At 32.8% G+C, this 13,775-nt stretch overlaps 1 protein-coding gene across 14 annotated transcripts in view; it reads left to right on the forward strand.

The window, feature by feature from the left end:
• LOC106869227 (dorsal-ventral patterning tolloid-like protein 1) overlaps nt 1-13,775 on the forward strand; it is a 1,100,309-nt gene that overhangs the window by 741,325 nt on the left and 345,209 nt on the right. For all 14 annotated transcript variants that reach the window (XM_052971032.1, XM_052971029.1, XM_052971039.1 and 11 more), the window contains one exon: nt 6,687-6,725. In XM_052971032.1, the coding sequence (XP_052826992.1) occupies nt 6,687-6,725 (39 nt within the window). The remainder of the gene's footprint in view (nt 1-6,686; nt 6,726-13,775) is intronic.

A 13,775-nucleotide genomic window follows, 5' to 3' on the forward strand; every position in this document is an offset into this window, starting at 1 on the left:
TGGACTCGCGGTCATAGGATCGCAGTTTCGATTCCCAGACCAGGCGTTGTGAGTGTTTATTGAGTGAAAACACCTAAAGCTCCATGAGGCTCCGGCAGGGGATGGTGGCGAACCCTGCTGTACGCTTCCACCACAACTTTCTCTCACTCTTACTTCCTGTTTCTGTTGTGCCTGTTTTTCAAAGGGCCAGCCTTGTCACGCTGAATATCCCTGAAAACTACGTTAAGGGTACACGTGTCTGTGGAGTGCTCAGCCACTTGCACGTTAATTTCGTTGAGCCAGCTGTTCCATTGATCGGATCAACTAGAACCCTCGACGTCGTAAGCGACAGAGTGCCAACAACAACAACAACAACTCATATATATATATATGTATGTGTGACTGAAATCTTTCCTGTTCCATCTACCAATCTGACTCACAAGGCCCCTGGTCAAGTGTAGCCCAGGGCTATATTGGAACACATTTGCCCAAGGTGTCACAGAATGAGACTGAATCTGAGATCAAATAGTTGAAAAGCAAGCTTCTTAACCACACAGCCACAATACTGTATAATATCAATATAATTACAAACACACACACACACACACACACACACACACACACACACACACATAATATCTATCTTGAAAGTAATTGATTAAAAATAAACCATTATCCATTAATATGGTAGTTGATATAAGATTATAAATTTTGTAAGTGGCTTTATATTATTGATTTTTGAATGTATATATATGTATATATTATAAACACACACATAATATGTATGTATGTATGTATGTATGTATGTATGTATGTATAAGGGGTGGAAAAATCAAAACTAAAATTTGCATTTATTGGATAATATATAAAAATATAATTTTAAGATTTTCTGAAATGGACAGTAATGAATTTCAAAGAGTTATTTTAATTAATTCAAATGGCTACTTCATTAGATAAACCCTACTTCATAATTAACTGAATTTTTTTTTTATTTTATGACCATTAATTATATACTGTGTTTGTTAAATTTTATTGAGTAATTTTCTGGTTTATAGGTAGATGTTTAGTGAATAATATTCTGATAATTTATATTGTATTTCTCTTTAAATAAGTATAGTTATTGCTGTTGTTTTACCCTTGCTCAATGCAGGCTGATCAGAACTTTGAGCAAAGATACTCCAGCTATGACCATCCTAAGTTTATGACTATCCTAAGTTTATGACCATCCTAAGTTTATGATGGTTCCTAAAACAACATTATGTAATGTACCCTTCTTTCATTTCAAAATAGTAGGGTGTCCTCTTTAAAGAGATTTAGCTGCTATTTTTACCAGGTAAAGTGACTATGTAAAGGCCTCCTCAATGACACAAGAAAAAACTTAATATTAATAAGTGAATTTATCATAAGGATAATTATAATTTTGTGACATTCATACTTCAAATTATCTCTCCTATCAGAGTCACAAACAATCACTGCATTTTTTTTGTTTTAACTATTTATTTATTTATTTTTAATTTCCCCTCCTCCAATAAAACTTTAGTCCAGCAAATTGACCCTAGTTTGTGCACTTATTTTTTCACATCTGTTACTTATTCTATTGGTTGCCAAACAGTAACAGGAGACAAAGGCAAAGACACATGCACACACACACACACACGCACGCACACACGTGGCCAATAAAGTTTTCATCTACCAAATCCACTCACAAGTCTATAGTTGAAGACATTTGCCTGAGGTGCCACACACTGGGACTGAACCCAGAACCATGTGGTTAGAAAGCAAGCTTCTTGCCAAACACACACACAGACATACATATAATATGTGTGTATGATGGACATCCACATAGTTTCTGTCTGCCAAATTCACTCATTCGGTAATTTGTCAACCCTGGGTTATAATAGAAGACTCTAGCCCAAGGTGTCACACACTGAGACTGAAACTGGAACATGAGGTTGCAAAGCTACTTTCTTAACCACATACAGCCATGCCTGTGTCTATTAATTATTTAATTATTTTTTTTTATAATTAGTTCTTAATTTCTTTAAATATTCTATCCATTCCTTTGTGATTCACTTTTACATTCTTTCTCTGCCTATTTTCTAAACCTTTTTTTTTTCTAAATTTTTGCCATAGGCCCCCTTGAATTATTTCCATTAGTTCAATTTATTTAATCATTTTAATTTTTTTTTTTTTTTGTTGCAAAATTATCTTTCATCAATCACATGTTCATATCCGCTGCAAGCATTAGTTTGTGTGCCTATCTGAACCAACTTAATCTTACATTGTTTCCATGTACTCAGGGGAAAACATTTCCTAGAAAGCAACCAACAATAGAGTAACATCTTATCCAACAGCCAATATTCCATTTACCTCCGTTTAACACAAAATAAAATTGGAGCCAAATGAAACCCTACAGAAAGTTCTTATTCTTTTCTAACAATTAAATTCTAATAATGATTAACTGATTGTAAAATCTGAGTAACTAATTCAATTATGGTTGGTCTGATAATGAATTAGCCAGATCGGTTGATTTGTTATCCCAGCTTATTCTGAAAGCCTTTTAATATAGAAAAATCATCAGAGTTATGTTGAATCTCCTGCAGCTATAATAAGTTGAATAGCCTTGTGAAGTAAACTAGTTTTAGGCTATAATATTTAAAATACCCTTATCTCTGACTAGGGGTATTCATAAAACAATCTTGATTAAGGATGCTCTGTTATTCAGGTGTCATCAGATTTTAATGTTTCTTTTTTAATTTTATTTGCTGGGTTTAGAGAAAGGATCAGTGCTCATTCTCCAAGCCTGGTGAGACTGATGTAATAAATATTTTGAGCTATTGTAAGCTAATACCTGCAGGAAACTGCTTCACTTCAGTAGAAACAATTATATTCATTAAGTAATTTGTGTGGAGATTGGGTTAAGGCTTCAGTATATTTTGTTAATTACCAATTACAATGTTATTTGGTGTATTTTGTCACTCATCAGTCACCATGAGGCTCAGTGTATTCTGTCACTCATTAATCATTATGTGATTATGTGTGTTTTATCACATATCAATCACTATGAAATATCATGTAGATTGTCATTCAGACATTTTGTGATTGGGTGTATTTTGTCACTCACTAATTATCACAAGACTTTGTGCATTTTATCACTCATCGTTCACTCAGACATTTTGTTATTTTATCACTCATAAATCACAATTTGACTTGGCATTCACCCAATAATATTACTCAGTACTATTAGAATTGGTGTATTCTATGATTCATCTATTAGTATTTAAATTTGTCACTCATCATTCACTGAGACTGTAAAAGTAAATGAATTAAACTTTTAAGCCATATTCTAGTCTACACTTGGTATAATGTAAAATAGCTTTGTTGACTTTCAGCATCACAACATATTCAAACGATACAGTTGTGAACCAGATGAATATTTCGTTTATATGTGTTGTTTGCATTTCTTTTTACTTTGTAAACAAAACTCTGCAATGTTTTGCTGATGTTTACTTCCTTCTCATTAAAGTACTCATTAACTTCCTCTAGAAATTCAGTATTCACTATGGACTTAGCTATCTCTAGGTCACTTAAGCTTGTCTAGGTTTAAATCAGCTTACCTAAATGTACCTATCTCTAGATCAGCTATCAGACATTATACTATAATACATTCACAATTCACTGATGATACTGTAGCTTCATGTCATCAGGGAAATTGTTTGTTGTTTAGCCTCAAGTTAATGGAATAAATTGATCTGTTGAAAAAATTCCTTATTAAGGCATTCTATAGTGAAAAATTTTGTCTGAAATATTAGCTTCTCTCATGGCAAACTGATTTAATCCACTTTTGAATAGTTCTTACAAAATTCGTAGTTTCATTCTTATTAAGATATTTTAAAATTTGACTTCTTTCAATTAACTATGTCACTGCTTTGCCAGTTGTCTTTTAAATTTGAAATTGATTATTATGTAGCTTCTAATATCTCTATAACGGTTTTTACAATGACTAGTAATCCTTGAATTCACTAATAAAAACATGCATTTATAAAGATGCATGATTGTATGCAAATAATTTATGTTCCTAAGAATTTGTTCTTACAATCAAAACTGCATCAAAGATATTGGTTAAGTATTTGGAGATTTATAGTTCTTGGTTTGGCACATTTTCAAAATTTGCCTCGTAACATAGTTTAGTATAGTTGACTTGAAATCATGACCAACATTTATTATAACCAACCTAATATTTTTTTTTTTATTCCAATGGAAATGAAAATTCATATAAAATTTATGACACAATAATAAAATATTTTCTTTTGATATACATATCAAGGAATTTGATAAGGTATTTGAAATTTCTATTGTTGGAAAACATACAAAGAATTGTTTAGCTAACGATATCAGATTTTCTTGATAAAGGCACCACTTGTAAGGAGTTTTATTTCATCTAACAATGGAATGTCTGAGATTGAAATGCAGAGAATAAAACTGAAATGTATCAACCATAATTGCTCTAATAGTATACAGTCTAACAGATAAAATTGTTTAAAGAAATAGCTTAAAAAGATGAAACATCAGTGACTAGTGAGTATGAAAATACTTTTTATCACACCTAAACAATCAATAAAATTACGGGAGTATATACTAAATAGAATTATCTGCAAGCAGATGTAAAGAAATGGTGTATACCAGAAAAATGAAATTGTGAGGCAAAGAAAAATTCTCTTAAACAACCATTGCATAGGCAAGTGTAATATATATATAAACTTTATTTGATCCTGACTACTTGTCAGAAGCATTTAAACAGTTTGTTTATAAGCATTAGTTTGGTTTTGAATCAAAACATAACTGAAAGTGAAAGTAGAAACAGCAAAAGAAAATAATACACATAATGCTTTAAAAATACCTCATGAAAATATATTCTACTTTGTCCTTTGTAAATCCCACATTTATTACAATAGACACACTACTAACAACACAATAAAAGTGAGTTTTTAAACTTTTGTAAATTATTTATAAATACAATGCTTTTTGTATAGCAATTTCATAATCATTTAACGTCCACTTTTTCCATGCTTTCATGGGTCAGACAGAATATGTTGAAGTAGACATTTTTTATGCTTGTATGTTATTCCTGTTGCCAACCTTCATCTGTTTCCAAGGTGACATTTTTCCCATTCCTAAAAGTGTTTTAAAAAAAGCCCAGAAATGAACTGCCTTGTTGTATGATGATGATGATGACGATGGTCATTTACAACCTTCGTGTAATATCTAGACAAGGGTACACACACTGATACATACACACAAACTTCTTTCAGTTTCTGTTGGCCAAATCCATTCACAAGGCTTTGGTCAATCTGGGGCTATAGTAGAAAATATTTGCCCAAAGTGCCACACAGTGAGACTGAACACCAGACTTCATGGTTAGGAAGCTAGTTTCTTAACCACACAGCCACAAATGTGTGATCAAGATATATTCAGAAATTTGTTCATTCAAGATTATTTATTGGAGGAAAGAATCCATTTCTTTTCTTTGTAGGAGAGTGGCAGTAAAAATCATTGAATTAGGTCCAGGATGCTATTAGTGTTATGTATATTCTTCTTTGAGTAAAGAAAACAGAGATAAAGTTAAACTTGTTGGTATGTTAATATAGTCAATATTTTTCTCTAAATAATCTGTGCAAAAACTATTACGAGATGTCTGGTTTATTATGATGAAGTAACATAAAACTGTATTTAAATATCAGGACATGTTCAAAATATTTAACTGTAAAGACATTTCTGTAAAAGTTGTTTGACATTTTAAACTTAGGTCAGTTTTGAATCTTAACACTTTTTCTATAATATTTATGAACAAGATGGGAAAGGAGAGAGAGAGGGTGAAAGAGAGAGACAGACAGACAGAGACCCCAAATCAATAAGAGTAGTATAAGAGTATTACACTGTTGGACATGTAGATAATATTTCACATCCCAACACTGGTACTGTATTTCTTGGTCAATTCCTGACTTTTACTGTCTGTAAATAGCTACTGAAATAGATATCATATATATATATTAACAGCCACATCATCAGTATACATATGATATGTGATATTGTATGTATATGTGTGTGTGTGTATACATATATATATATATATGTATGTATACACATACATATGATATATGATGATAATAATATATATATATATATATATATATATATATATATACACACACACACACACACACACACACACATTAAGACAGTTTTATATATATACATATATTTATGCATATATATATATGCATGCATATATATACGATGCACATAAATACAATTAGACATTTAAGAAGTTTCATTTATTGATGTTTAATATAAAATAGCTTGTGACGTAAATCTTTCTGTTTGCACCATATTTATAGATGTTTAATATTTTGCTTTGTATCCAATCATTATATACGATTATTATTATATATTTTAATAACAAAAACTTGTTATTTTACATCTTCATCAACATTGAAATTGAAATGATACACACGATTTCGCATAGCTTTACTAATATACTCGTACTCTTGTTTACAAACATATGCCTATGCATCACCTATGATAGAGTAATGTAAATAAAACTTACATAAATGCATACAAAACTATGCTTGGTTGTACTAACAATTTTATGTTTATAAATTTAAATTTTATATATTAATGGCAAATTTTTTTTAAATTTATTTCAGGTTTTATACCGAAAGATGCTACACATATCCTTGGAACAGGTTAGTTATATTTTTTGTTTCTTTTTTAGTGGGGTTTACTTGTTATCGTTTACAAATTTAATTTCTTTTCTCAATACTAATATGTTTTTGCTTCCAGAGTTTTGGAAATATCTTAATTCAATAACCAAAGAAACTACACGACATTGTCTTTTTTCTAGTTGTTGATGGTTTTTCTTATTTATTTATTTATATAATTTTTTGTTTATTATATATTTTTATTTCTTTCAAAGAATACTATTTGTTTGAAATTTTCAATAATCAGTTTAGTAGTTGACTTGTGCTCAGAATTTCATGTGTGTATGTATAAAGATGCATACATCTGTATAATTATGTAATTACATTTATATGTGTGCATACAGATACATGATTGTCTACAAAGTGTTTTGTGTACATCTGAATATATGCCTTTATGCCAAACTGTAAAAATATATTTTGCACATACTGGATATGGACAGACATATATGTAAAGATGCTATATAGAAGATATATGTATTCTTGGGCATATATATGTATATCTCCAGGTACATATATGTACTTCAGGATATATCTATAGATTTTAACTAACACTGGTGTAATTGAAAGATGTGAACACATTGTATGCATGTACAGTAACTTCATGTACAGAGAATGGAAAGCTAGTAGGACTCATTTCAATCTGTTGTTGGGATCTCATCAACAAACTATTCTCTTTAATTGTCCATGGGAACATTGCTTACTTAGTAAATTGGCTAAATTGATTTGCCATAATTTTATATACCTATTTGTATATGCCTGTATTTATTCATATAAATAGGTTTATATCTATCTATTCATATACAATATATATATATATATATATATATATATATATATATATATATATATATATATATATATATATATATATATATATATATATATATATATATACATACAATGTATGTATGTGTGCGTCATCATTATTTTTCTTAACATCCATTTTCCTGTGCTTGCATAGGTCTGAAAGAAAGCATTGAGGTAGATTTCCTACAGCTGTTTCCAACCATGGGAATATTTCCACATCATTGAACATGTTTTCAAAGGAGACGAAAATTACAGGTCACTGCTTGCATGATGGTGACAGCTGATAACAATTATCATACGATGTCTATGCAAAGGGATACAAGCATTCACACAATGAACATTTTTAAGCTTCTGTGTACCAGACCCAGTCATAAGACTTTGATTGGCCTTGTTCTATAGTAAAAGACACTACATTATGGTAGAAGATCCCAAACTATGTGATTGGGGAATGAACTTCTTAATCACACAGCCATGTATGTTGCAATATATATGTGTGTGCGTGTGTTTTCCTGGTGAAGGTCAGTTTCCCGTCCATACAGGGTTTAACTTTATGGCATATTGTTAGATCCCCAAGATCTGTTGGCCTATGATCTCTTTAAAATATGGAGGGGAAAAGTTTGGATTATCTCCCTCTCCCGTTAGCTACTAACTTCCAGTGATTCCCAAAAGGTCAGCATAAATCTCCTAAAATGCAAACACGGCCCGAAAATCTCCGTTCTGGAGTTAAGTATAGCCCCTGGTTTGAGTGAGTTCCTTAGGATTCTCATGCATTTGACTATGTATTGCTTTCAGCATTTCATCGCATTGATGTAGGGGCCTGAGTTTTTGAGGATTTTCCATGAGATCAAGTGTGGAACTCCATCATGTGTGTGTGTGTGTGTGTGTGTGTGTGTATACACACACACACACACATATACTTTATTATAAAAGCTGCAAAATATTTACAGAACAGTTACTCAAAGTTTCACTTCCCATTTGTCAACCAGTTTTGATGAATATTAAAGCATATTATTCTACCCTTGGTATTTGAGTACTATTTTTCCATACTGTTTTGCAACTTATGTGCCTACCTCTGTGTGTGTATGTGTGTGTGTGTGTGTGTGTGTGTGTGTATGTGTGTATATATATGTGTGTATATATATGTGTGTGTGAGGTGTGTTCAAAAGGTATCTGACTTCATGTTTCCCACCAAAACTAATGCCACATGGGCAAAATCCTTTAGGTGGGAAGTGATGCCTCCCTTCCTGAATATGTATATGTGCATGTGTTGACTATGTGGTTAAAAAGCTTCCGAAACACATGCTCTCGGTTTCTCTGTACAACACATTGTGAGTGTCTTCTACTATAATCCCAGGTCAAACAGATCTCTTGTGTGTGGATTTAGTTGACAGAAAGAAGGCCTGCCATCACATGTGTGTTTGTGTGTGTGTTCATTTAAAACCCTCGAGATATTCCTTGAGAGTTGTAAATGAATTTCACCATCATATGAGAGGTGTTTGTTTACTGTCTTCTTTTGAAAACATACTTTTAATAGGGGGGAAAAAATATTACCTTGCCTGGTAAGGTTTGGCAACATAAAAGACTTTTTTCAAGCTGTTTGATCAACTGAGTTACCTACCTACAGTATTATGGTATAAGCAACTGAATACTGTAGGGAAACAGCAGAATCAATGAGACACAGTGTAGGAGAAGGTTAACCATTTGAACTCGGAGTACTGTCTGTCCAATAGGCTTCCACTTTACCCTTTACCTGATTTTATTCACAAAGCTTTGGTTGCACTGAAGATGTGATACGAGATACTCACCCAAGTTGTCACACAATAGAATTAAACCTGTGTCACCATATTTCCATACTGTACATCATAAACACTTTACTTTACCTACGTACCTATTACCTACCCACCTACCTATCTATCTATCTACCTACCTACCTACACACTTTTCTACCTACCTACCTACCTACCTACCTACCTACTACCTACTTACCCACCTATCTACCTATCTGCTTTCCTACCTAACTACCAATCAATCTATCTACCAATCAATCTATCTACCAATCAATCTATCTACCTACCTACCTCCATACCTTCCCTCCCTCCCTACCTACCCTCCGATCTACATACATACATACCTGATACATATATAATACATACTTCTGTCTGTGTGTGTGTATGTGTGTGTGTTTGAATCTATGTGTTATATGCATGGTCATGATAAATGTAAAATGTTTAAGCATGTTTTATATCATATTCTAATATTATATTTCTCCAAGAAAAATAACATGTATCATTAAGTATTTTTTTTTCGCTTCTATTTCTGGCTTTCCTCAAATAACAAAACATTTTAGTCATGCCTAAAACTGCAATTTGATGGAAGCTATAATTAATTCAATCTCTTCTCCACTTTGGTATATTCATATGGTTTATAACAATACTGAGCACAGTTTATTGCCTCTTATCTCACAGAAGCCAACTAACAGCTCTTCATATAATATACCTCTTCAACCCCTGGCCAGAATTTATCGTGTTTTGTATTCTCTCTTTCTTCTGTCACCTTCTCTCTCTCTCTCTCTCTCTCTCTCTCTCTCTCTCTCTCTCTCTCCCTCTCTCTCATGCTCTTTCAGCTTTGGGCTAGCAAATAAAACTAAGACCTTGCTGACTGTGTGAATTCAAGATGCAATATATGATGAAGATTTACAGTTGATAATGGTTTAGTATTGACAGAATTTATTGGCAAGTAGTATAGTATAATAGAGGCAAGATTTTATTAACCGATGTCTGCAACCTGGTTTTAATTCCCAGTTGAAGACATTTTACTACGTTTATGGCACTACTGCCATTGGAACTCCATGAATTTCGCATTCATTCATTTCCTCCCCTTCTCTCTAAATATCATATGTGACTTTCTTCCTGCATAAGAAATCATTATAGGATTTATAATGTTAATTTTATTTGAAATATATTAAGTATAATCTCAGAACTTTTCAAATGTATGTTTTATCTCATTCAGATCTTACCAAAGGCTTCTACAATAGACAGTTATAAATTCATTTATATGAATTTTCTAATGAATGCAAATGCTTATCATGTATATAAGTTTGGGATTTATAGCCAAGCTACTCTTAGGTTCATTTGGTTGAATCAGCCTCCATGTTAATCAGATTTGATGGCAAGAGTATTTCACAATTTATCTAAGTTAGAAGGAACAGTAATTAAGAATAAATAATCACATTTATTTTATATTTGATGGTTCAGACAACTCATTATTTTAACATACTAATCTTATTTAGTGTCTTGTTAGGTAGAAATTGCTGACATACAAATTTGTAACCAAACTCACAGTAAAATAATAACAGAATTATTTTAACACCTGAGCTGAATTTACAAGTTGTCTTGATAATGTTTACATTTTTCTCTCTATTTTTTCCACATTTTAATGAATTTCTACCACTGTTATTGCGTAGTTGACTTAATCCATCACCCATTTAAGACAACCACCTGTTTTTTTTTAATGCCTTTTGTAGAATAGACTCTTTTGCAAATATTCAGCCTAGATCTTTGGCCAAGGGATAAATTCCTTCTTGTTGGAGACCTCACAATAAAGGAATAAGTATTACCCTTCCTCTTCAGACTAAACCATACAAAATTCGTTTAAAAAGTCGTAGTAAAATATATAATTCTATAATTGGTATCTTAAAACCATGGTGCCTCATGAAAAACACTGGTAATGGTGCTATGCAAAAAGCGCCCAGTATACTCTCTAAAGAATTTGGCATTAGGAAGGATATCCAGCTTTAGAAACGTAGTCAAAACAGACTATGGAATCTGGTGCCGCTCCTGGCCTTACCAGTTCCTGTCAAGCCATCCAACTCATGCCAGCATAGTAAACAGACGTTAAATGATGATGGTGATGATGATGATGATGATGATGATGATGATGATGATGATGATGATAAAATAACTCTAACACTTCATCTGAATCCATCAGTTACCTTGATTGAACATAGACAAAGTTTTTTTCATTTCCTTTTTCTTATACTTTGATCAGCATCTTCTAATCAATATTCGGCTTCACATTGAATTTGCGACTTAGACTTAGGTGTGTTGTGAGCTCTAGAACTCATAAGGTCAGAGCTTAACCCAGTTTTCATGATGCATAAGGGACTGAGATTACAACAACTCCACTGAATAAGACAATAATCTGTCACAGGGCTGACTTGCCTACAATTGCTGGTATTCCTTTACGGTTGAGCGGACTGGAGTTACATGGTTTTCTTTTTTAGCTGAAGAACATGACACATTGTTCAGTCTGGGAATACATACAGATATGTATATATCAGTTACATACCATCAGTAATTACTTGGGGTAGGCAGTTGGTGACGCTTATGTAGAAAAACACACAAAAAAAGAATGAGCAAAACACAGACGCGCGACTGAGTTGGAGGAAGATTTACTTCTGCCTTTATAGTACATAAAGAAAACGTTGTTGTAGGAATGTATGCAGCATGTGTACTACATCAGTTCTATGCATAGCTTTAATACTGAGATTGAAAGACAGGGGTGAATTATGCCTATCTAATCTAAAAAAATATATATATATTTTGAATTTAATGCATAGTAATCAGAGTAACCTTCATAATTTTATTGAATTAGGTGCATATTTTGCCATAAAAGGAAAATGTTGCTATCAATCTATTTTATTCAATGTAGGCACTGCCTACCTTGCCTACCCAGATGGCACACCCCAGATACACATATATATAGAGATAGATATATATGTATGTGTGTATGTCATTGTTCTGTTTTATTACAAGATTTCTTGCCAATAGAGAAAGAGCCAGTTTCTAACTTAGATCTAAGATTTTTCATTGGAAGTTCAACATCAACAACAGGGTATTTTTGTATGTATGTATGCATATGTGGAGATTTGTATGTTTTGTTTTACGTATGTATTCTCGTGCATATCGCAAGCTGAAGGAGAACCTCAGAGGCAGTTGCTTTGATGATGAAGAAGGCTATGATGAGGCTTCTGGACAGTTTCATCTTCGGAAACTTCCATGATTTCATCCCAAAATTGCTGGGGTGCTACAACAAGTGCATCGAAGCATGAGGATCCTACTTTGAAAGAGATTAGAGTTTTGTACTTCTTCGAAATTGATAAATGTCTCTGCTTGAAAGGTTTGAAAACATCTGGAATGAAACTTCTACATAACTCAAGACAAATAATAACTGAGATGTACTTTTAGGACATCGGATTTACTTGTGAGGCATTTATCTACATGACTAATGAAGACTAGGAATTTTAAGATCCTTGTAATGTGTAGGCAGTGGAGGCACAATGGCCCACTGGTTAGGGCAGCGGACTCACGGTCATAGGATCGCAGTTTCGATTCCCAGACCAGGCGTTGTGAGTGTTTATTGAGTGAAAACACCTAAAGCTCCACGAGGCTCCGGCAGGGGGTGGTGGTGAACCTTGCTGTACTCTTTCACCACAACTTTCTCTCACTCTTACTTCCTGTTTCTGTTGTGCCTGTAATTCAAAGGGTCAGCCTTGTCACACTGTGTCACGCTGAATATCCCCGAGAACTACGTTAAGGGTACACGTGTCTGTGGAGTGCTCAGCCACTTGCACGTTAATTTCACGAGCAGGCTGTTCCGTTGATCGGATCAACTGGAACCCTAGGCGTTGTAAGCAACGGAGTGCTAACAGGACAGAATATGTAGGCAGTGAATAAATATAAATATAAATAAATATCTAAATTTCATGCACTTTTTTCCCTGTTCCTCAATTTTAAATTTTAAACTTCAAATTCTATCAAATACTATGTAAAATACATTATCTCCCTTACATTAACTGGCTGTCATTGGAACACCATATATTTAATTACATCTTTGGCTATTTCAGTCTTAGCAATCAATTTTTAAGTTGGAACAATGTAAGGTTAAGGTGCAGATTGGATTTAGCTTACTTATATATGAATCATTGCATTAGGGGGAAAATGAGTTTAGAAATAAAAGCAGAGAAAGGCAGAAAATCTATAGAACATAAACTAAGATAAGTTTGTGATAAGTGATGAATATAACTTATATTTTCCTAGTTTTGAGGCCTCTGAGATTTATTTAGTTATATATTTTATGATTATTTAGTTGGCGAATAAAAACATTATTGAACTCTAGTTTTTAACATTCTTATCACCAGCTTACATACATACATACATACATACATAT

The sequence above is a fragment of the Octopus bimaculoides genome, chromosome 10 (genome assembly GCF_001194135.2).
Source record: "Octopus bimaculoides isolate UCB-OBI-ISO-001 chromosome 10, ASM119413v2, whole genome shotgun sequence".
Classification (NCBI taxonomy): Eukaryota; Metazoa; Mollusca; class Cephalopoda; order Octopoda; family Octopodidae; genus Octopus; species Octopus bimaculoides.